The sequence below is a fragment of the Hyla sarda genome, chromosome 4 (assembly GCF_029499605.1).
Source record: "Hyla sarda isolate aHylSar1 chromosome 4, aHylSar1.hap1, whole genome shotgun sequence".
Taxonomy (NCBI): domain Eukaryota; kingdom Metazoa; phylum Chordata; class Amphibia; order Anura; family Hylidae; genus Hyla; species Hyla sarda.
The window spans coordinates 174,750,849-174,776,511 of record NC_079192.1 but is presented as its reverse complement, the minus strand read 5'-3'; the positions used below and the strand labels follow the sequence as shown (position 1 = coordinate 174,776,511).

General features: G+C 40.6%; 1 protein-coding gene across 4 annotated transcripts in view; it reads right to left on the bottom strand.

Annotated features, from left to right (window-relative positions):
* The window catches only part of MYO9A (myosin IXA), a 182,646-nt gene that overhangs the window by 71,561 nt on the left and 85,422 nt on the right, over positions 1-25,663 (bottom strand). For 3 of the 4 annotated variants that reach the window (XM_056572794.1, XM_056572795.1, XM_056572797.1), the window contains exons 9-17: positions 22,204-22,293; positions 22,007-22,129; positions 20,121-20,255; positions 19,394-19,515; positions 17,822-17,963; positions 17,058-17,253; positions 16,482-16,613; positions 854-929; positions 632-775 (exon numbers count right to left, since the gene is read on the bottom strand). In XM_056572794.1, coding sequence (XP_056428769.1) covers positions 632-775; positions 854-929; positions 16,482-16,613; positions 17,058-17,253; positions 17,822-17,963; positions 19,394-19,515; positions 20,121-20,255; positions 22,007-22,129; positions 22,204-22,293 — 1,160 coding nt within the window. The remainder of the gene's footprint in view (positions 1-631; positions 776-853; positions 930-16,481; positions 16,614-17,057; positions 17,254-17,821; positions 17,964-19,393; positions 19,516-20,120; positions 20,256-22,006; positions 22,130-22,203; positions 22,294-25,663) is intronic. The other variant, XM_056572796.1, reaches the window with a different exon arrangement.

Here is a 25,663-nt window from a genome sequence, read left to right as displayed (position 1 = left end):
TGGGAGGATTTTTCCTCCAGCTGTGACCCCTGCGCTCACAGCTGTCAATCAAGGAAGTGTGTCCATGACATAGGTGATGATGCATGGACACAGCCGGACTAGTATGTGTCCAAGCAGGCTGAGGGGGCAGTTGTTTAACTGCCTTTTTCCTTATGAAATACTGAACATTTTCTAATGAAAGCAATTGCTAATCTATTGGTTTTGCATGCTTTACAACATATCACAAGTTTTTATCTTACAGTGCCCATTTAACACTGCTGGTTTGCTCTCTTTTTTTTGTGCAGAATGGACAGACCACAAACGACACCAACGGGTCCCATTAACTTGAATGGGGTTTGTCAGGTGTCCAGTATTTTAAAGGAGTTGACTGGAGAAAAATAAAAGACTGGACATACAATATTTTCTCTCCAATCAACTACTGTCCTTCCGACAGACAGAGCTCCCATGTGAACTTAGTTTATTTTGACAATCATATTTAACAATTAATGCTCATAGAAAAAGCTATACTTGCTCAGCCAGCTTGTCTATTCACATCACAATATCTATAGAAAACTAAAATATGCCCAGGAGCACATTTATATTTGTATGTCTTTCTGCAAAAATTGTCAATGGCTTTGGTAGCTGCTCTTACATAAGAATGCCATGTGCCCTTTCTAGCAGTTTGCTATCGTTGTTGTTCATGTTGGAACTGGAAGAGCTGATGAAGATACCACCACCTTCCAGGTACGAGTTAGTGGACGACAGGCGATGTCTTCTTGTTGACCATGTCAGCTCCCTAAAATACAAATACACAGCATGACAATGCTATTCTCAGAGTTAATAAATATAGCAAAATGTTACAAGCCCCACTTACCGTGGAGTCCTTTCTTGTATTGTATTTACACCCTGTAGGTCAGAGAGAGGAGTACGAGGAGTGGGACGAGGAATATCTGGAAGGAAAAAGTAACCTTAGATTTTATATGACTATAAAAAGGAGGAGCCAGAGTCCTCCAACAGATGGTCTGTGTTCCTATTCTTTTACAGTTTGTGGCACTAGGTCTGTGTTCTGTACTTTACAGATGCGTGTGTGTATGTGTAAAAGGTCAAATGTGGTTCTATAACCGATCAAGGCATATCACAATATGAACCTGTATAATTGTATTTGTATTTTTGTGTAGTGATAAAATGTTAGCAACATGCCCAATTAAACAGTTCCGATCCACATTATTCCTGCAGACCCAAAAATTGTGTTAGAAAGAACATTAATATATGCATGAAGTGAGTGAAGGCAACATTTCTAAAAGGTGCACAAAAGTCACTGTGAGGTGTGATGCACATGCATTCCCATGCCATAAATTGGAGTTCTAAATATATTAAAGACAGAAGCAAGTGGACAGGAAAACATGCAAAGGTGTTATGTTGAAGAAAAATGCCATGCAAAAACCTAGAATGAGAACAAAATTGCACTGTGCTAAAGAGCAAAAAGTATGCACTGTGCTAAAGAGCAAAAAGTAAACACTTTTAAAATGTCTTTAACCCCTTAAGGACTCAGCCCATTTTGGCCTTAAGGACTCAGACAATTTAATTTTTACGTTTTCATTTTTTCCTCCTCGCCTTCTAAAAATCATAACTCTTTTATATTTTCATCCACAGACTAGTATGAGGGCTTGTTTTTTGCGCGACCAGTTGTCCTTTGTAATGACATCACTCATTATATCATAAAATGTATGGCGCAACCAAAAAACACTATTTTTGTGGGGAAATTAAAACGAAAAACGCAATTTTGCTAATTTTGGAAGGTTTTGTTTTCACGCCGTACAATTTCTGGTAAAAATGACATGTGTTCTTTATTCTGAGGGTCAATACGATTAAAATGATACCCAATATTATATACTTTTATATTATTGTTGCGCTTAAAAAAAATCACAAACTTTTTAACCAAATTAGTACGTTTATAAGCCCTTTATTTTGATGACCTATAACTTTTTTATTTTTCCGTATAAGCGGCGGTATGGGGGCTCATTTTTTGCGCCATGATCTGTACTTTTTTTTGATACCACATTTGTATATAAAAAACTTTTAATACATTTTTTATAATTTTTTTTTTTATAAAATGTATTAAAAAAGTAGGAATTTTGGACTTTTTTAATTTTTTTTCGTTCACGCCGTTCACCGTACGGGATCATTAACATTTTATTTTAATAGTTCGGACATTTACGCACGCGGCGATACCAAATATGTCTATAAAAAATGTTTTTTACGCTTTTTGGGGGTAAAATAGGAAAAAACGGACGTTTTACTTTTTTATTGGGGGAGGGGATTTTTCACTTTTTTTTTACTTTTACTTTTACATTTTTTTACATTTTTTTTTACACTTGAATAGTCCCCATAGGGGACTATTCATAGCAATACCATGATTGCTAATACTGATCTGTTCTATGTATAGGACATAGAACAGATCAGTATTATCGGTCATCTCCTGCTCTGGTCTGCTCGATCACAGACCAGAGCAGGAGACGCCGGGAGCCGCACGGAGGAAGGTGAGGGGACCTCCGTGCGGCGTTATGAATGATCGGATCCCCGCATCAGCGCTGCGGGCGATCCGATCGTTCATTTTAATCGCGAACTCCCGCAGATGCCGGGATCTGTATTGATCCCGGCACCTGAGGGGTTAATGGCGGACGCCCGCGAGATCGCGGGCGTCGGCCATTGCCGGCGGGTCCCTGGCTGCGATCAGCAGCCGGGATCAGCCGCGCATGACACGGGCATCGCTCCGATGCCCGCGGTTATGCTTAGGACGTAAATGTACGTCCTGGTGCGTTAAGTACCACCTCACCAGGACGTACATTTACGTCCTGCGTCCTTAAGGGGTTAAGGGTGCGTTCCCACAGGGTGTATACGCAGCGTATTTGACGCTGCGCAAAATTTATGGCAGCAGCGGGAAATACGCTGCGTATTCCTTGCTCACTATACACACAGGGCTTTCCGCCGGCAGCCCTATGTGTGTAGTGAGTTTTGGAGGCGGAGCCGCGCATCACAGACATGCCGGCACACGGCCCCGCCTCCAAAACTCACTACACACATAGGGCTGCCGCCGGAAAGCCCTGTGTGTATAGTGAGCAAGGGATACGCAGCGTATTTCCCGCTGCTGCCATAAATTTTGCGCAGCGTCAAATACGCTGCGTATACGCCCTGTGGGAACGCACCCTAAAACAACAAAACTACAAAAAAACAGCACTGACTACTAGCATTATCTAAAGGAAAACTCAATAAAGGATTCACCTTTCATCTATATTGTGCACAAGACAGGTAGCAGGAAAACTGTTTTACATGGACTGGTGTCATTAAGAGTGGAATATTAACCAGAACTGCAATTTACATTGACTACTACAGTAAGAACGAACAGCACAGATTCATTCTGCTTTGAAAAAATCTAAATAGCAGAAAACAAGACACCATTCACTCTTCTTAAAAGCATTTGGATTCTCATTCCTCAGTCAGAAGGGATTCCTACTGAAGAGGGGATCTCAGGATTATGTCTATGTGTAATATGATGTCTCTAGTCATCTACTGACACAGACTTATCACATGGTCATGTGCCATGACCTAAATCACATAGAAGGAGATTTATCAAGTTCCATAGTAGATTTTTTTTTTGCGTAAAAAAGTTGCACGTACTTACGCACGTGCGACTTTTCTATACATGCTGCGACTTTTTAATTTTAGCTTATTCCAAAGCACATTTCTGAAATCTGCTCAAGTAGTCTTTTTTTACTTTGCAGTGGTCATGTATTTATAAAATGCGATAGTCGCTATTTATGAAGAAAAAAAGTTGCATCTCTATTTAAAAGTCGCATATGTATTCCAGGTCCAACCTGGCTTACAGAAAGTGCATACGTCTGCAGAAAAGGACATTAACACCCACTTTAACAACTGTTCTTGTTCTGCATCATGAAACAAAGGGTAGATAAAGGATTTCGGCTATTAACATAAGGGAAAACTTTTCTGCTTTAAAAAATGCTTTTGTAAGCGGGTTTCCTGGTTTTGCTTACGTGTGATTTATCAAGGTTGTGCGACTATTTGATAAATAGGTCGCATGTAAGCAAAAGTAAGTTAAAAGAAAATTGTCATACAAAAGCCATATGTTTGAAAAGAATGATACATCTCCTTCATTCTGTATTTGCATGTATCACTATTCATGGAAAAAAAAAACTGAAATAAAGAACATTACCCTTTGTGTCATTTTCATCCCTTTCTCTGAAGTTCTAGTCTCTTCATTTTCTTAGAGCGGACACCAATGTGAACTAGGAGGGGCATTTATCAAAACTGAACTTGCTTTTAGTTCAGTTTAGAGGAAAAAAGTTGAGGGGAAAGTGGCGACCGTGTATTAAAGTGGCGACAATTGTATTAAAAGTCGCACGGACCCTAATACAATAGTCGCATAGTGTGATATAGGTCAGGGTTGAATTGCCCTTTGATTTCTTCTAAATCTGGTCCGTGCAACTTTTTTATTTATTTTTTTTTTAGACTTTTTCGCAGAAAAGTTGCATATGATAAATTAGTGACCACTGCACAAAGTGATCTAAATCAGATCATTTCATGGTCAGAAAAATTAAACTGGACCAGCCTGCGACTTTTCCTGCGACAAATTTAGACAAAAAAAGCTGTCTAAACAGCTTGATAAATTCCCCTTTATGTGACTAGGAAGTAGACATATTTTCCAGGAGTGCATTGCAGTTTGGCTCTTGGTAACACCATCTCCATAGTTACCACAGCTCACCTGTCTTCCTCCTCCTCCAAACTGTATAGAAAGTAGGGATCTACCGATATTGATTTTTTTTAGGGCCAATACCGATACCGATAATATGTTAACTTTGAGGCCGATAGAAGATAACTTATACCGATATTCCGGTATAAATTATCGGCTATTCTCCCTCCCCCAGCCCCACAGAGGCCGCTGCAGAACAACGATTTAAAGCGGGCGCTTTAAAAAAAAAACAAAAAACGAACTGCAGTGGCTTTTGCGGGGCCAGAGACCACCGCCGCCACCCGCTACTCTCCCCCTGCCTGTCCTGGGGTCCTCCCTAGTCCAACCACCTCCGCTGCCCCATTGCCTCCCCCATCCCTTGTTTCATAATTACCTGTTCCTGGTGTCCGCGCTACTTCTGGCCCCAGCGGCGTACTGTGCAGTGCCCAGCAATAGCGCAGGACGTCGCAGAAGCCAGTAGTAGCGCGGACTCCGGGCACAGGTAATTATATAACCGGGGATGGGGGAGGCAATGGGGCAGCAGCGGCGGTCTCGGGGCAGGGGGTGGGGCGGGGCATTATCGGCATATCAGCAAGGTAATTGCCAATCCCAATAACGTCAAAAATCGTGAATATCAGCCGATAATATTGGCCAGACCGATAATCGGTCAATCCCTAATAGAAAGTAGTTCCTTGTATACAGCCCCAGAGATCTCACTACGGTAATTAATACAAAATGCTATGGTATACAATTTCCCCTGATTTTTAATCTCCGATATCCCTACCAATTTATCCTTCCTATTTATTATTGGTGCTTAAGGTACAATGCATTTAGAAAGTCTTCTGATCTTTTCACTTTTTTCCCACTTATTTTGCAGTCTTGTGCTAAAATAAAATAAATACATTTATAAAAATCAAGTTTTCCCTCAATCATTCTGCCCTCAATACCTTATAATGACAAAGTGAAAACAGAATGCATTGACATAAGTTTTCAGACCTTTCACTCAGTACTTTGTTAAAGGGGTACTCTGCCGCTAGACATATTATCCCCCTATCCGGCCGCTAGGAACCCCTGCGAACTCTGCTTCGTAGAGGATGACTGGTGATCACAGCAAAATTATAACACTTTCAATTTTCTACCTACAGACCTATATGAGGGCTTGTTTTTTGTGCAACCAATTTTACTTTGTAATAACCTTAATCATTTCACCACAAAATCTATGGCAAAACAAACAAAAAAAAATAATATATATTTTTAGGGGCTTCTGCTTCTACGCAGTACACATTTCGGTTAAAATTACACATTGGCCCGCATATACTATTGCAAACCCGACATATTTTGTAGGGTTGTGCACCAGAATTTGCACCATAATTGAAAAAACAAACAAATAACTCTTCATTTTACTAAGAAAACACAAAAAAAGGGGCTTGGCCGTAGGGGAAAGGGGCGTGTTCCCAACATTTTCAGAAAAACCTAACATATTTACTAAGGTTTCCACAGAAAATGTGGTGGATTTCAGCTGAGGAAAACCCTACAGATCAGAACATGTGTGTAAAAAAAGAAAAATTTAGGGAAATTGGAAAATGTAGGGAAAGCTTAGTAAATACAATTTATAATTGTAGGAAATTAAAATCCACAAAGAAACCTACACTCCACTCTTAGTAAATAAGGGCCATTATCTTTATTCGGTAGGTCCATACGGTTACAAGGATACCCAAATTATACAGGTTTTATTTTGTTTTACCTCTTTTAAAAAAACGATGTATGAAAAACCTTTTGTATGAAAATGAGCATGTTCAAAATTGTCCACTTACGACCCCTATAATTTTTCCATATACGGAGATTTCTGAGCAGTTATATATTTTATTTTTGCAACATGATCTGTTGTTTTTATGAGTACCATTTTTGTTTTGATTGCTTTTTATACATTTTTTAGGTTATACAAAGTGACCAAAAGTTTTGGTATTGGATTTTTTATTTTATTTACGTAAACGCCATTGACTATGAGGTTTAATTAACATTATATTTTTATAGTTTAGACATTTACGCACGTGGCTATAACACATATGTTTATTTTTATTTACATATTTTATTATATTTTTATGGTGATTCAAACTTTTATTAGGGAAGGGGTTAATTCACATTTATTATCATTCAATTTTTTTTCTAACCTATTTTTAGTCCCCTTAGGGGACTATTACATGCAATCCTGAGATTGCATAAACTGATAAATGCTGTGCTATGGCATAGCATTGAACAGTGTTATCAGCACTCCATTGCTCCAGCATGCTAGGGCTGTTTGGAGCATAGGAACGCCAATGGTGAGGAGGCAGGTAAGGACCCTCCTGCCGTCCTCACCACGGTGGTCCCAATCAGCTAATCGGGATTAGTTTTTGTAAAATTTTAGTTGCTGCAATCAACTTACTGACACGAATGAAACATATGTCATAACAAAAAAAAAATATATATATATATATATATAAAAACAAACACAAACAAGAGCTTATTTTCATATATACTCTGGAAATGAACACAATATTTTTTGGAGAGAGAACCCCTATTATATTTGGTTTCTATACTGTGCATAACTAAAGATACTGCTTAATATAAAAAAAATACAACCCTTTTTGGTAATTAAGAGTGCATTTTATGCTGAAATGCACATTGATATATTCGTGCTTAAAATCTATCAAAGTTCCTAATAATTTCCAACCAGAATCTTATTAATGGGAGTTAAACAAGTTCCAGTTCTAAATAAAATTATACTGGGAATTGTGTGATGAGCAGCCACACTTATTTATGTGTTCATAGATCATTTATAAGGCTGGGTTCACACTACGTTTTGCCATACTGTTTTCAATCCGTTTTTCTAAAGAAAACCGTATGACAAAAAAACGGATGGAACAGTATGGAAAAAGTAAAACGTATGCGTTTTTAAACAGTATACTGTTTTTAAAAGTGCATACAGTTCCGTCAGTTAGAATTTTTTTTAAAACATAAGTTTTAGAAAATTTTGTCCATTTTTAATGGGAGGGGTCTTGTGTGGGGACTTTAGGATTCAAATGCGGATGTGCAAAGTAAAAACGTATACGTTTTTCCCGTATGGAACCGTATACATGTGCGTTTCCCATTGACGTCCATGTTAAAAAAAATGTATGCGGTTGCAGTACGGTTTTTAAACCGGAGACAAAATCGTGGTCAACCACGGTTTTGACTCTGGTTTAAAAACCGTACTGCAACCGCATAAGTTTTTTTTTAACATGGACGTCAATGGGAAACGCACATGTATACGGTACCATACGGGAAAAACTTATACGTTTTTACTTTGCACATCCGCATTTGAATCCTAAAGTCCCCACCCAAGACCCCTCCCATTAAAAATGGACAAAATTGGGGGCGTGGCCTGGCTGCTGTGGTGCATGGTGGTGTGATCCGTGAGCTCCGTCTCCCAACCTGCTAAAGCGTCTGATAAAGCAAGAATCCACGCCGAATACCTACTGCTGCCCGCTCCTAATACCTGCTAGAATGCCGGGGAGGAGGAAGAAGCCGCTCCGACACAGATCGCTGGCTAAATTCAGCTTCATTCCCCGAGAGGCGCAGGCCCAAGATGGCGCCGGGGAGGAAGAGACCGCGGCCTCCTCTAGAGCCCAGCGGCGTATCATCGCATCGCTGTCCCCGTTGCGACGGCGGTCCTCATCAGATACGGCGCTACATATAGCGGGGATATCGCCGGAGAGACAGGTGAGAGGCACCGGACTTACCTCATCCCCCGCTGCCGACTGTCTGAAAGACCCGGGCCCGCGAAGCTGCGGCTCCTCGCCGGAGCTGCAGACAGACTCCCCAGACACATCACCCCGGCGTAGCCCGACCAGACACAGCAAAACGCTGTCCTCAGCACACAAGGTATCGGAGGTGAGAGCTGGTCTGCTAGATGGTGAGGGACCTCCAATACTCAAGGACCCCCTAGCAGAGATGACAGTACTGAATAAATCCCTCACTGACACATCCATGAGGGACATGCTGATGCTACTGCGATCCACTATCTCACAAGACATGCACAAATTAATCCACCCTTTGCAGGCTGATATAAATGCAATAGGAGAGAGAGTGGATCACTTAGAGACCAAGTTTGGGGACTTTGCTAATTCACATAACTCCCTTATTGATATGCATTATGAGGCAGAAGATGACATTATGGCATTAAAAGCTAAAGTAGCGGACCTAGAAGACCGCAGCCGCCGCAACAACATCAAGTTAAGGGGTGTACCAGAGACTGTGGCTCCTGCGGCGATCCCGGAATATGTTCGCACTATGTTAAAGAATGTCCTGCCTGATGTTCACCTCAAGAAATAATAGTTGACAGGGCCCACAGGGTCCCCCGTCCGAAACACCTGAATGATACAATTCCGAGAGACACTCTAGCAAGAATACATTTTTTCCATATCAAAGAAAAGCTGATGGAAGTAGCCAGGCGCAATGACGGGTTGCCAGCGCCATACCAAAACATCTCTGTATATGCTGATTTGTCGGCAGCGACACTACAAGCTCGCAGGACATTAGCACCAATAACCTCTGCTTTGAGAAAGGCTAACATGCCCTACAGGTGGGGCTTTCCAACGAGATTGCTTATCAAAAAGGACAATGTTATACATGTGATTAAAACCTACAAGGAAGGCGAATCCTTGCTTGCTTCATGGAAAATACCTATGGACCCCCCTGAACATTCGAGAGTTTCTACAAGGGCGAACCCAATCCAAAAAGACTGGGACGTAGCTTAAACTGAATCGGTGTTGGATGCTTTTATTTACCAATTGCAGGTTCGGGTGCACTACCGGTGACCCACAGTTTCAGAGTGGACTCTAACCCCCACTCCTTGAGGGACAGTGTTCGGCTGAAGCCGTCCCTACTTACCTTTATTTGTTTCACGTTTATGTTTACCTGTTTATATGTTCCAATGGCTGGCATTTTTTATGTGTGTGGTCTTCAGTGTTCACTCTGCTCAAAAAAGACAGACGCACGCTGGCTGGGAGGTGCGTTCTGTCCCCCTGAATCCATACTCTGGATTTGCATATCTATAGATACTTATACAATGCCAAGATAGTCATTAATATCGTTAGTATTAACGTGAATGGGCTAAATGCTCCACATAAAAGGTCCCATTTGTGGAGAGAAGTAAGATCTTTAAAGTGTGATGTTCTATGTTTACAGGAAATGCATTTATTGTCTGTGGATGAGTCCCGACTTGTGCATCCAGCTTTTTCACATTTTTTTCACTCTCATTATAGTACAAAATCAAGGGGTGTCTCGATCGCCATACGTAATACAGTGGCCTTTCAGCTTAGGGAGGCGGTATCGGATCCTCAAGGTCGGTATGTAATCTTACGTTGTAATATCAATGCAGCACCATTGACCATAGTGGCGGTATATGCTCCCAATCAGGGCCAGATAACATTTCTTAAACGCTTACTTAAAAAAGTGCGCAGTTCCCCATGGGGCTCTTTACTTTTGTGTGGGGATTTCAACACTGTCTCTGATTATACTTTGGACACTACCTCTACTTCTCGTTTTCCCTGTACTACTCTGTCTTCTTTATTAGTGGAGGAGGAGCTATACGACATCTGGCGAGCACAACATGCTATGGAAAGGGATTACACCTTTTTGTCCGGTGTCCATAACTCTTACTCACGAATCGATATGTTTCTTCTCGACAGATCTCTCCTATCTAATGCACTGACATCTACTATAGACACAATCAAATGGTCTGATCATGCAGTTATCACATTGCAGCTTGCAGACACTATATCCTCCCCCCCCTCATACATTTGGAGGAGCAACCCTTATATATGGGCACACTCTGAATACGGTACACAACTTCAAAAAGATATAACAGAATATTTCAAACACAATTTAGAATCAGTAGAGGATCCTATTGTTCTGTGGAATTGCCATAAGGCAGTAATTAGGGGGTACTGTATTAAATATGGAGCCTCACTTAAGAGACAGCGGGAAAAACGGATGACCGAAGTCTTGAACCGCCTAAATATAGTGGAACAAGCTAACAAAATTGCTCCCTCGGCGACCCTGGCTTCTGAGGTCGCCTCCTTGAGGAAAGATCTTCGCTGTCTCTTATTGACGTCCTATGAAAAATCTTACCGCAAACTAAAAGCTCATTATTACTCACAAAACAACAAGGCGGGAAAACTGCTAGCTCACAGATTGAAGAAAAGGCAGATTAAGGCCCGTATACCTTACCTTATCCACCCAGTAACACAAAAGAGATTATATACCCCAACTGAGATTGCTAATGGGTTTCAGACCTTTTATTCTTCACTGTACAATCTACGTGATAACACTCCCTCGCCACCTGACATCTCACACATAACAGCAAACTTTCTATCTAGCCTTCACCTTCCCTCAGTGTCTCCAGAACAACTTTCGATGCTAAACCTAGAGATAACTACAGATGAAATAACACAAACGATTAAATCACTTCCTTCGGGGAAGGCGCCCGGTCCCGATGGATTCATTAGCTCTTACTATAAAAAATTTCAAGTTATTCTTTCCCCTCATTTAGCTAAATTTTGCAATGCAGCAATGTCTGGGGGGGTACTGCCGGAAGAAAATTTACAGGCCACTATTACCGCGTTACCGAAGCCAGGCAAAACTCCAGACAGACCTCAAAATTTTAGGCCCATCTCTCTCCTAAATCAAGATATTAAAATATATGCAAAACTATTAGCTACAAGAATTTCAAAAATTCTGCCCCAACTGATTTCTACTGATCAATCTGGCTTTGTGGCAGGGCGTCAAGCCTCGGACAACACCAGACGGCTGTTGAATATATTTGCACATCTGGAGCGGTCGGGAACCCCTGCGGTCATATTGGCGCTGGATGCGGAGAAGGCTTTCGACCGCCTCCGGTGGTCGTGTGCCTTCTCGGCCCTCTCACACATGGGATTGGAGGGTCCCATTTTGTCTGCCCTGGCTTCTCTTTATTCCCGCCCGTCGGCTAAAGTAATGGCAAATGGCACTTTATCAGAAGTTTTTTATATATCTAACGGTTCCCGACAGGGCTGCCCCTTATCACCACTAATATATATCTTGTCAATGGAACCGTTAGCTCAGGCTATCCGCCAAAGCTCCGCAGTTAGAGGGGTATCCATAGGTGGCACGGAACACACAATTGCACTATATGCGGATGATGTCATACTCTCACTCACCAAACCTTTAGTGTCCATCCCGGCAGTAATGGACATTATACATAAATTTGGCGATATTTCTTACTATCAACTAAACGCGTCAAAAACACAGGCACTTCCGATACGACTCACAACTGCTCTTTTGGCCACACTAAAATCTTCTTATTCTTTTGACTGGCGCCTCACTTCTATTCATTATTTAGGAATACAACTCTCCTATCCGCACAAGTCTTTATATGCGGAAAATTACCTCCCACTTCTGACAGCAATGACACATGAGATAAGCAGATTGACGAAGGTGGAGGCGTCCTGGGTGGGTAGAGTAGCTGCTTTCAAGATGCTTCTTCTTCCAAAGTTCTTATATTTGTTCCGCACACTCCCAATATCTCTTCCTTCTTCCTTTTTCACTAAAGCTCAATCATTAATCTCCCATTATATTTGGGCTGGAAAACGCCCTAGACTTTCTGCACATATACTTACCAAATCCAAGCCTATGGGAGGTTTGGGGTCGCCAGACCTGAAACGCTACTATACAGCCACTTTGGTATCTATGTTGAGGCATTGGTGGGAGGATCCGATATTGCTTCCGTGGGTGCATATTGAACAACAGACAATAACTCCCTTCAGACTTAGAGACCTGGTGGTCTTACCATATTGGAATATACCCCCCCCTAATTTTATTAATCCTTTCGTCAAGGCTTCTTACAATGCATGGGCTCAATATATATCATGGACCCCCACCACATGTCCAATGAATAGGGGGGAGATTCCATTAACTCTTCTCCAAAGTAGTATTCCTGATGTTGACCTCTCTGGGTGGATGACACTGGGAGTTCTGCAGGTTAAACATCTCCATAGGGGCTCCACATTACTTACTTTTGCAGAATTATGTGATACTTATAATATAGCTAAACAAGATTTTTATAAATATTTGCAAATTCGTCATTTTCTTAACAGCTTAAAACCAGTAGATAGACCTCTAGATAGCACAGCAATTAAAACTATCTCTTCCCCTCTCAAGGGTTTGAAACCGTATTACCATAGATTATCTCATGGAGATGATTTCTCGAAAACATACCCTCTGAAACTATGGGAGAGGGAATTAGGTTGTACTTTCTCACTGGAATCATGGCGAGGGGCTTTTACAATAATTCACAGAGCACTACAATGTTCCTCTCATATTGAATCAGCAATTAAGACCCTCCTGCGATGGTACTATACCCCCAACAGATTAAGTTCGATATACCCAAATGTCTCGGATAGGTGTTGGAGGGGATGCGGAGAGAGAGGATCGCTCATCCACATATTGTGGTATTGCCCCCTGATACGACCTTTCTGGAATGCCTGCAGATTACTATTAAGGGAGTTATTCAGTACACTGACGCCGTGGGCTCCACAGACTGTCCTGTTGTTTTTGGACATGGGTGTGGTGCCGAGGGAGGTTCAAGATTTATTTTGTATTATTTGCATATTAGCTAAGATTGCAGTGGTGAGTCATTGGAAATCTGTTGAAGTTCCAACAATTGAAGGGTTAATACAGAAAATCCAAGTGACATGCTCATATGAACATATATTAGCATTGGGGGCAGATAGACTTAAATTGTTTACCGCTAGGTGGTCCTGCTGGTTGAAATCTCCATATCACAAGATACATTAATTTACAAGTTAAAACAGACTATCACATAATCTCGTACAAATGGGAGGACGGAAACACTTTGTAATTCTGCTCATTCACGACATACACAAACTTGGTTCGAACAGAGATTAGAACTATTTTAATAGTTTAAGCAGAGTGTAACTGGAAGTATGTATGATAGAATATGTCATGGATCAGAGACCATAAATGACACGTGAAGAAACCGACTTAGTAAGGGTAATGCCAGGCCTGGTTTTGTTCTAATGTTTAACTGTGTGTTCACCAGGGAAATGCTAGGGCATGACCCATTGACAGTGCTACGTAAAATTGTATATTCTGTGCATATGTTGCACCATGATGTTCCCTGTCTGTTTGTTGTAAAAATGACAAAAGTTTCAATAAAAAATATTTACAAAAAAAAAAAAAAATGGACAAAATTTTCAAAAACGTATGTTTTTTTTTTTAATAAAAACTGACGGAACTGTATGCACTTTTTAAAACAGTATACTGTTTAAAAACGCATATGGTTTACTTTTTTTCCATACTGTTCCATCCGTTTTTTTGCCATACGGTTTTCTTTAGAAATACGGATTGAAAACAGTATGGCAAAAACGTGATGTGAACCCAGCCTTATACCATAATAAACAGTGAATCTACACAGTTGAACATAGTTTTAGAAGTTGCTATGCTCAGTCAATGAAGATTCTAGAGGTGTAGAATTAAAAGATTTTTTGTTTGCTCTTTTTAACATTTAGAATTAGAAAACTTATCATATCCCAACAATTCTGGAAAGATAACAAAGCATCACAACTAAAGGATATGCAAAGTGAACACTGTGCAATTTCTATATAATGGGAAATTATTTTCTAAATATTTTCTTTTCTATTGTACGTTCGGCTATGACAGCAAAGCCTCTTATTTTTAAGTAGAAATACTAAGATGGCTGCAAGGTTGGTTTTCTTGAGAGGTCAAAGCAAAAGAGGTTTTTTTCAGAGTTTCACAGATGTTATCAGTTGTCTGCATTAACTTATTTCTAGTTTGTATATACAAATATAGCTCACTGGACATAAAACATCAAAAAGGCAGTGGTATATAGTCTAAAGCATGGTAAAAAAACAAAACGTACCATCTCAGTTAACTTGCTGAACAACTAAATAAACTATAAACTAGAGCTGGGCGGTATGACCAAACATGTGTATCACAGTATTTTTTTAACGGCGGTTCCACGGTATATAACGGTATTTTCACCCCCCCCCCAATCATGTGACCCGCCAGCGCTGTTCTTCTCCCCCCCCCCCCCAATCATGTGACCCGCCAGAACTGTTCTGCTCCCCCCAATTAATGATCAGCCCAGCGGGGTACTACTCACATATGTCACCTTCAAGCACTGCCCTCCTCCTCTTTGTTGGGTGCCACCGGCGATGGAACTCACTGTACGCCAGTGGTCTCCAACCTGCGGACCTCCAGTTGTTGCAAAACTACAACTCCCAGCATGCCCGGACAGCCAATGGCTGTCCGGGCATGCTGGGAGTTGTAGTTTTGCAACAGCTGGAGGTCCGCAGGTTGGAGACCACTGCTGTACGCTGTATCCCTATGCCCGGGCTGCAAAAGATACAGAAAATAAACTTTAACTTCGCTATGTCGGCCACACGCTGTTCTTTGGGACTGGAATGTCGGACAGCCGTCAGCCTATCACTGGCCGCAGCGATGTTCCGCCCCGGCCAGTGATGGGCTGAGCGCACTGTCATGTAAGAAGCCAGCCAGAGCTCCTTACATGACAGTGGGCTCAGCCTATCACTGGCCGTGGCGGTACATCGCTGCGGCCGGTGATAGGCTGACGGCTGTCCGACGTTCCAGTCCCCAGCGTGTGGCCGACTTAGGTGAGTTACAGTTTATTTTCTTTATCTTTTGTAGCCCGGGCATAGGGATACAGCGTACAGCAGTGGTCTCAAACCTGCGGACCTCCAGCTGTTGCAAAACTACCATTGGCTGTCCGGGCATGCTGGGAGTTGTAGTTTTGCAACATCTGGAGGTCCGCAGGTTGGAGACCACTGGCGTAAAGTATAGAGTTCCAGCGCCCGGCAGCCCCCAACAAAGAGGAGGAGGGCAATGCTTGCGGGTGACATATGTGAGTAGTACCCCGGGGGCAGAACAGCGCTGGCGGGTAACATAGGATTAGTTCCCCGATGTGGGGACAGCGCTGTGCTGGGCTGATAATACATTCCCGAGGGGGGAGGGGCCCAACCGGTATTGCGGTATGGGGGAAAGTTCATATCGTGCAGTCCAAAAAATTCGGTATCCGGTATGAACCGGTATACCGCCCAGCCCTACTATAAACTGCTAAATGTTAACTATTAATATAATAAAAACTAGCCTTCTACTTTGCAACTGCAGCAACATCTGCTTCAGATGCTTTGTTCATAGCATAGATATGTAAAAATGTATAATTATCCAATGCATTATGTAATACAGGTCTCTTCTTATCTCATACTTTAATCTCTGAAATATTCTGAACCAATGCAAATTCCACACCACATCTGTAGGCCTATGTATAACCTTGTCTATTCATTCGATTTTTCCGATTTCACTTTGTTATAAATTAAATTGCAAGCTTATTAATATAAGAACTTGTGTTACTAACCTTGTGAAATGCACCAATAGATGATTATTATATTACAATGCACATAGTTAAGTTTAATAAAGATTTGTGTACACATTGCAAGCATACAGATAAAGACACATGGGTACATAAAGGTTTACGTGCAATAATAGAAGAGAAGACATTGGTATAAAGCCTACATCAATTTGTTTGTCAGTTTGGTCAGGAATCTGCGTGTGCTTCTCTGTGTGTATGTATTGATGATAGGAATAGAGCCTTGTGTTCATGAATTTGCAGAGGATTCTGGGACGGCAGCCTTACTGTATTGGTCGTTCTGACACCTCTGCAGGATCTGTAAACTCCTTTGGTGGACGGGGTGCTGCAGAAAGCTAAAGCTAGAAAGGCCTTTGTGAGATGAGCCAGGAGGCCCTGGTGTGCTGAGGGGGCCCGAGCCTTGAGAGCAAACACACAGGAAGAGAAGACAGAGACAGATTAACCAGAGAGAGTGCAGAGTAACAAACTCCCAGCAAAGATAGAGGCAGAATACCCCAAAGATGCATCTACTAAACCCAGAAATAAGAGACAGAAGTAAGGTAGCTGGAATATCATAAGGCAACCATGAGGCAGACTTATGACATAATCATGTAGGCATTTCTCAAATGGATACATGTCTATAATATGGCAGTTGTGTCATTCAATCTCAAAATCTCAATAGCAGCCATTTCATTATGAATTTTCCCAGAAAAATCTCCACTCACAGCACATCTCTTTAATGTAACAATCACCTATAATGTAATACCCAGAACTATAATGCAGTCATTCAGATGTTGCCTCTAGCATCATTCCACATTCACGGACAAAGATCGCCCAAGAGATTCCAATGCATAAGACACTTACCAGTTTTTTTGCCCGTGCTATTTTTCCCGCTCTGCCTAAATGCCCACAGAGCTCTGAAAAATGCTCTTAGCAATGCCCAACGAAATGCTCCCACTGGACTTATCGCAATCATTCCACGAATAAAGGCGTTCCGGCTACTGCGCAGTAAGGCCACAATGTCAGGGCGCATGTGATCCGTGTTCTTCTCCCGGAAATCCTACAAAGGATGATTAAAAAAAATCCACATATCTAGCTAGGACTTGCCATGGTTAGTAGCCATTCTGTAGTATCGAGGTGAACTGACTTAGGCAAACAGAGGAGCTTAGGGCTATGTTCACACAGTGGAATTCTGCGGAAGAATTCCACCGTAATTCACTGCCTTTTGATTTCCACGGTATTCTGCAGTCCCATTCAGACAGCAGAATCCCCCTGAAGTCAATTAGGCTTGAATTTCGGAGGAATTCTGTGTTCTGAGAACACAAATTCTGCAGCAATTCCATTCAGCAATCTTTGCTGAACAGAAATTGTGCAGAATTGTGGAAAATCCGCCATGTGAACATACCCTTATGCAGAATATAGCAATAGTAGACCCCATTTCCACATTTATGGAACATTTTTACAGTTAAAGCTATACGATCTAGTATTGTTCTCATTACTCTTTAGCTAAAGCTTCAATACACTTACAATTCATTTCCATTCTTTACTGCCCTGTTCACAGAAGGAGCAGCAAGTATGGTTTGCAAAATAACAGAAGAAAATGTTGTATACATTTTCCTGCTACTTACCTTAACACCATATTTAACCTTGCCAGCATAATGCTGGATTATGAACGCTGGCTCCTTAACGGCTGGGAACTCTATGTAGGCATTGCCTTCATGGTGATGTTTAAACTTCTCAAGGAGGGTTTGGTGAGTAGCTTGTGGGAAGCTAATACAAAAGAGAGAGATAGAATATGACAAAATATTTATTAAGAAGAAAGAAACAGGTCAGGAGCATTCTGGTGTCCTCTTCAGACTATGCTTATATGCACCAAACAAGCACAAACTATTTTAGTTATCGTTAGGGAAAGAAAGAAATAAAGATAAAGATACTTACATACCTCAGGTCCCATAGTTCCCGTTGTTTCCTGACTATTCTCTCTGCTTCTCAGACTACATATCTGAGCAGGAGCTGCCTACTCCGCCAATCACTGGCCAACACTGCCACCAGTGATTGGATAAGCATGCAGACACTGTTCAGACTACTTGTCTTAGAGACAGGAAGAGGAGACAAGCATTGAGGGCCCAGAAGGTGCGGAGGGGCAGCTGTATTGTCTCCTCTTCCTGCTTCTGAGACAATGGCCCATATTTATCAATCAGCCTGAAACCCTAATTGTCTGTTTTTTTCCATAGCAGCCAATTACAGCTCAACTTTCACTTTACAAGAGCTCGTTAAGATATGTAAGTTAAAGGGGTACTACCGTGGAAAACTTTTTTTTTTAATCAACTGGTGCCAGAAAGTTACACAGATTTGTAAATTACTTCTATTTAAAAATCTTAATCTTTCCAGTACTTTTTAGGGTCTATATACTACAGAGGAAATGCTTATCTTTTTTGATTTCTCTGATGTCATGACCACAGTGCTCTCTGCTGACCTCTGCTGTCCATTTTAGGAACTGTCCAGAGCAGCATATGTTTACTATGGGGATTTTCTCCTGCTCTGGACAGTTCTTAAAATGGACAGCAGAGGTCAGAAGAGAGCACTGTGGTCGTGACATCAGAGAAATCTAAAAAGATAAGCATTTCCTCTGTAGTATATAACCCCTAAAAAGTACCGGAAGGATTAAGATTTTTTTTACAGAAATAATTTACAAATCTGTTTAACTTTCTGGCACCAGTTGATTTAAAAAAAAAGTTGATTGGTTGCTATGGGACAAACCAGACAAATAGGGTTTCAGGCTGATTGATAATCTCCCCCAATAAGTCAAAGCAGAACCTGCCTGCTCAGTAACTCACCACTCCGACCAATCATAGCTGTCTGCATGACATGTCAAAAGTTTTTTTTTTTTTTTTTTTTAAAGGATAGAACCGCTTGAGGCCCCATTCAAATCACATTTTAGGATACATTGCTGATGCGCTAGTGACTATGTTCTTTTCCCCAAATATCAACTTTATTTTACGTAAACCATAGTCTACAACAGAAAAAAATTATACCTTCTGCGAAGAAACTGACATACTCACAGTAAAATACGTTCAGTCTATAAATCGATGGGCAAACCCCAGTATAAAACGGCATAACTTTCTGACAGCATAGCGATGAGAATGAGGCCTAAACCATCAAAAGAACATAGAGCGCAGATATATAACACTAATTCTTACTTGCTTTCCTCATCTAGCAGCTGGATGAGTCCTGTTGGCCTCTTACTGATCAGATTGATACAGCCTTCATTATTAGTGTATTTGATATTACTCCAGCTTATTCCCTCCAACCGATATTGCTCCTGAAGAAAGCACAGAGAAAAAGGGAAATAAAACTAAGCACATTACCTTGTAATACTTAATCTACTCAGTAAAAACCTGATGTAGACAGGTAAAAAAAATAAAATAATTGCAAGCTGATTAATGATTCTTTTCCAGGAATACTGGTGTTTGCAGTAAATTAAACCTGCACATAAAAATAGGTATTGCTCCTAAATATCTCCAGAATATCTCCATGTGTGCTCTGCTTAAGCGTAAATAATAACTCCTCTCTGAACATGTACAAAATGTCACGAGCCATCTGAAGTAATAAAATGTTTCTAGCAAGCTATGCTCCGCAATGACAGACACCAGACAAAATGTGCCATCTAGTTTGACTGAAACAACAATTATTGCATTACTGCTCAGAATTTAATCTAAAACCATTCAGAAGGAGTTGAAGACTGCGAGGAATGATACTTATTCAATTATGAAACCATTTTCAAGGAAATGAATATATTTAGCACATCAATTCAGTCAAGGCCAGGCGTACAGAAATGATCACATTGTGAGAGACACAGTCAGTGGCCAGACCTGCTGCCGATATTCTATTAGCTTCCACCCATTGCCAAAAATGTAAATGTCAAACCTGCTCCAGCTGAAACAGATGCTGATTGAAATAATGCTGCAAACGTTCATTGGCAAAGTTAATACAGAATTGTTCAAAGCTGTTGCTGCCGTAATCCTCAAAGCCAAAGATGTCAAGTACCCCAATGGAAAGTGTCTAAAAAAAAGAAAAGAAGAACTTTTAGAAGCAAACCTCAAAAAGTACACAAGACAGTCTTCTTTTTCTTGAATAACAAATACATTTAGTAAACCAACATCTGAAACATGTGACAAACTATGTTATTTTAGTGATAACCCTCAACACAGTCATTAGATAACCATCAAAACGCGTATTTGAAACTTCCACCGCCTTGTATAGAACATTCTATAGCTTCTTCTCTGTCCAGAGTAGGAGCAAATCCCCAAAGCGAAAGTCTCCTGACAGTTTCTTACACAGACAGGGGTGGCAGCAGAGAGCTGTGGTCAGACTGGAAAGAACTTCACAACTTTCTCTGCAGCATACAGCAGCTGATCAGTACAAGAAGGGTTAGAGGGGTTGTCCAGTATTAGAAAAAAACTCTGCAAAGACTGGACTAGAAGAAGATGGCTCCCCTGCATGGGGCTACCACAGATTGGCAGAGGATAGCTTTCAAACATCATATCTTCACCATCGCTGCTGGCAGGAACATCTCCCGAGCATGGTAAGGAAGAAGATGTTACCACAACTGCCACGCATTATATATGGTAAAGTCTGATGAAAGTTCCCTTAAAATATACTTAAATTTACAAATCTGTACAATTTTCTGGCACCAGTTTATTTTAAAACATTTGCTTTTCCCCTGGAGTACCCCTTTAGTGAGACAAAAAAACATTGGCCCAGATTTATCAATCTGAGACAAAAAAAGTTTTAGATTTTTTTCTCAGACAGCCAATGACAGCTTAGCTTTCATTTCTCAAATTGAGCTGTGATTCGTTGCAATCTGTCAAAATGTGATCCCTTTTTTCTCAGATTATTAAATCTAGACTATTTTCTTTGTTTCTTTGTAAAAAAAATGTATCTTAGTTTCACACTTCAGCAGCCTCTACAGTTTCTAAGGCTTCTGTGTTTTCTTTTTACACACATGGCTTATGTGATTTCCCTCTGCAGACTTCCTTGTATCTGCTTTCCTCCCTATCAGCATGTGTAAACTGCCCTCCGTGTATGCTCTCCCCACGGTGCACTTTGTGCTGGTTTGTAACCCACTCTCCCACCCTGCTCTTCTCGCTAACACTAAAAGAGCAGAAAGTCCACCTGATGGATTTTTGTATATTTCTCTGAGCAGCATATAAATGGTAGGACATTTTTAAGATTTAGAATGTTGCTTATGTCTGGATTCAAGAAATAATTTTACAATAAAAAATAATAATAATAATAATAATAAAAAATCAATATAATGGAATCCACAGCTTTTAACAGTTGACTACTGTTTTTCTTTAGCATTAAATTCTGTTTGGCATTACCAAGACTAAATACTCAAATTATCACAAATTGGATACTTTATATATCCTACTGATGAGCACCAAATAAAAACAGCTGACAGAAAGGTTAATGCTGAATGTAAAGGGCACACATCAGATTTTGCTGACAACATTGTACAGTATTTACAACCCAGGTCACTGTGGATAGGCAACAGCAGCTGTCCCTGAAAATAATGATCCCTCTGGAGTTTTCAAGGAATTTACAAGTACTTGCTGTTTTATTAGTTGAAATGGTATATTTCCAGAAATGTACTTACATTTATAAATAGCAAACTTTCAGTGATAGATTTATGAACTAGAGGATTTTGAACACATTCATAAATGTTACGATACCTTACAACCATTTTTACTCTTAATAAATAAAGCTCTTCAATCTGAAGCTTTTTCGCCTTCATACTCGTGCCAACTTACCTGACTTCCTTCATCTATCGCCTTGCTGTTGATGTTGAGCAGGGCGTGGTTAATACGGAAGACAATCCAATCAAACAAGGCGCTGTAAAGAGACTTTGCCAAAGAGTCCCTGACTGTAACGGCCTGAAAAATAAACAAATGTTGTAATATTGCTAACTGCATGAGTTATAGATTTACAGTGTTTTCTTTCTCCTCACCTCTGGCAGACGGTACGGCAAGATAAGTTTTTCTCCAACTGTAACAGTTTTCCTTGTAATAAGTGCATCCAGGAGCATTTCTTCTCGAACCTAAAGTACAGAGTAAATTATGACAGAATTTAGAGCTAAAACAACAAATTGACAAAGTCTATAATAAATCGATAATGAAAATTGTTGTAAATGTTTTCATTAATTGATTAGTTGGTCTGCTTGCCCTAATTGTGGCGGGCAGGCAGTGTCAATAGCTGACACGGTGTCATCTTTGCTGCTGGCTATTAACCACTGCCAGTCAAAACGACATTTAATGGCCAGGCCAATTTATCAGTCATTGTTGGTGCAGTTTTCTGGATCTGCTTCCCGCGGATCAGATGAATTGTCACTGGAGCATTTGCTAGGCCTATGTGACTGGTGGGACTTTAGATAAATAAAACTCTAAATCACCCCAACCCCCTTTTCTAAAATAATTAAAAATAAACTAAAACAAAAAACAGCAACACATATTTGGTATCACCGTGTGCGGAATTTTAAGAACTATTACATTATAACATTATTGATCTCGCACAGCGAATGGCATAATTGTTGCATAAACTGTCTAGCTGACAAGTGACTGTATGCATCTGTGAACCCCCTACACTTGACAAAAAAACTTGTGAATGGGATAAAGTATTTTTAATTGATTTATAAATTTTACATGTTAACTGTTAAAATTTCCACACTAAGTCATGAGTTTTACAATGATGCCAACAAATATGAAGGGACACTGAACTTCTTATGATATACTAAAATACTTATGGCTGATTTATGGTCATTTTCTAGATCTGTAACATGAGCTAAGCTAAAGTCACTTTGTTTATTGATGTTTGTATTTCCTGTATGGCAGTATAGTTCATTGATTATTTTTTTGATTTTTTTTTACCATCAGATGACTTTAATTTACTGGTGTACTGATCAGGAAGTACTGCATCGTTCTTCTTAAATAAACTACTTAATCGATATGAAATCCTTTTATGGCTATCTGGTGCTTGTTTTATTAGTAGAATCACAATAGGGACCATAGTATGAAGTGGGAAAAAGGAAAATGTAATATTGCCTTATCAGATTTAAGGAAACTATTAATATCTGAAGTTTCTCATTGTAGTTATGTATAAGGAAGTATTTTTAAACAACCAAATGAAACGCACAGCGTTTTTTTCAGCGAAAAAACGCTGCGTCCAGATGTTAGCTGCAAGTCAATAGTAAACTGCAAAATGCCAGATTCACTTGGCGTTTTTCAGTTTGGCGTTTTTTTAATCCTTTTGGCATTTTTCAGCAATTTCGGGCTCAGAGGCTGGATTTTCAAAACGTCCGACAAAACCTAGTTTGGTGTTTTTTGCCCTGAAATCATGGTGTTTTCCTCCCATAGAAGTCTATGGTAGAGCAAAAACGCCAAGAAAAACGCAGGCGGTTTTTATTCTTTTTTGGACTTTAGCGATCCAAAAAAGTGATGGAGATACCTTTTTTATTAAAATTTTGTAGGGTACCGTTAAAAAAAAAATTATGAAAAAGATACAGTAGTGATGGAAAAAATTGTATCTAACGAAATGTATCTTTTTTATTACGAAATGTTTATTAATTTTTAAACAGGGATCAATTTATGTGGGCGGGTAAAGCACAAAAAATTTAGCCGACAATAATAAAAATGTAGTGTGTGTGTTTTTAACTTTTTTTTCAACATTTTTTAGATAGTACTACTACTCTCAGCATAGAACACACTGTTCCATGATGGGAGTAGTAAGTAGTACCTGTACTAATTGACAGATAACCGTTGCAATCATCCTGTATAATGCATAGATGCGGCGGTCGCTCTTCTATGGTCCCCTGTAGAGATGAGCGAACTTACAGTAAATTCGATTCGTCACGAACTTCTCGGCTCGGCAGTTGATGTCTTTTCCTGCATAAATTAGTTCAGCATCCCGTGGGCTGGAAAAGGTGGATACAGTCCTAGGAGACTCTTTCCTAGGACTGTATCCACTTTTCCAGCCCACCGGAGCACCGGAAAGCTGAACTAATTTATGCAGGAAAAGTCAGCAACCGCCGAGCTGAGAAGTTCGTGAGGAATCGAATTTACTGTAAGTTTGCTCATCTCTAGTCCCCTGCACTGCTGTGTGTGTATATATATATATACATACACACATATTCATATTTCCCGCAGAGAGCTGTGGTTCCAGCCAATCACAACTCTCTGTGGGAAATAGGAACATGTGTACATATACGTCAGTGCAGGGGACCATAGAAGAGCGCCGGCCGCATCCATACATTATACCGGAGGATCCCAGCGGGTGTCAGGAGTGATACCCGCTGGATTCTGTTCTTTTAATTACAAGTACTACTACTCCCAACATGGAGCACACTCTGCTCAATGCTGGGAGCTGTAGTACCTGCATTAATAGATCGCATCATGTGTTAGAAATTACACTCGCTGCGATCTGTCTATTAATGCAGGTACTACAGCTCCCAGCATGGAGCAGAGTGTGCTCCATGTTAGGAGTAGTAGTACTTGCAGGTAAGAACAGCTCACAGTGGGTATCACTATTGACATCCGCTGTTATCGTCCTGTCTATAGCAGAGATGGAGCAGCTGTTTACAGCGCTCGCATCCCTGCTCCACACAAAGGTAAAACTTGCAGCGCTCGCATCCCTGCTCCACACAAAGGTAAAAATGGCAGAAAAAACACCAAAACGCAGAGAAAAACTGTCAGTTTTTCTGGCGTTTTTAAGCCTCATAGTGAATTTTTTACTTGTTGTAGAAACAGGGACATTTTGCTGCGTGTCTGGGGACTGACATTAATAAACTGAGTGAAATGCATTTCTCTATACTTTTTTCCAACAAAATTTACATGGAACTTAAATAGTACGCAAGGCCCATAATGTGTATACAAAGCTGCCCTCTGTTCTACCTGTCACTCACCAACCTCACTTTTTTTTTAAAGTGGCTGTCTCCATCAGTCCCATAGACTTTGAATGGAGCAGCAGCACGCCTGCTTCATTGCCATGCCATATTCTTCCTCACTGTAGTCATGTGGCTAAGAAGAACAGAGGACGGAGGTGGGACGCCAGCATTATACATTTATCATCGATCCAGGGTATAGGTAATAAATGTTAATGCTGAGATATGCCATAACTTTAGGATCACAGTGGGCCCAACCTATGGGACCCCCACCAATTCTGAGACTGAAGGGGAGGGAGAGTATTAACACTTATTACCTATACCTTGGATAGATGATAAACACATAATGCTGGAGTCCCACCTCTGTCCTCAGCCACATGACCACAGTGGGGAAGAGTATGGCGTGGCAGTAAAGCAGGTGTGCTGCTGCTCCATTCAAAGTCTATGGGACTGATGGAGACAGCCACTTTAAAAAATAAAGTGAGGCTGATGAGTGACAGGTAGAACCGAGGACAGTTGTGTATAGAACTGAGCT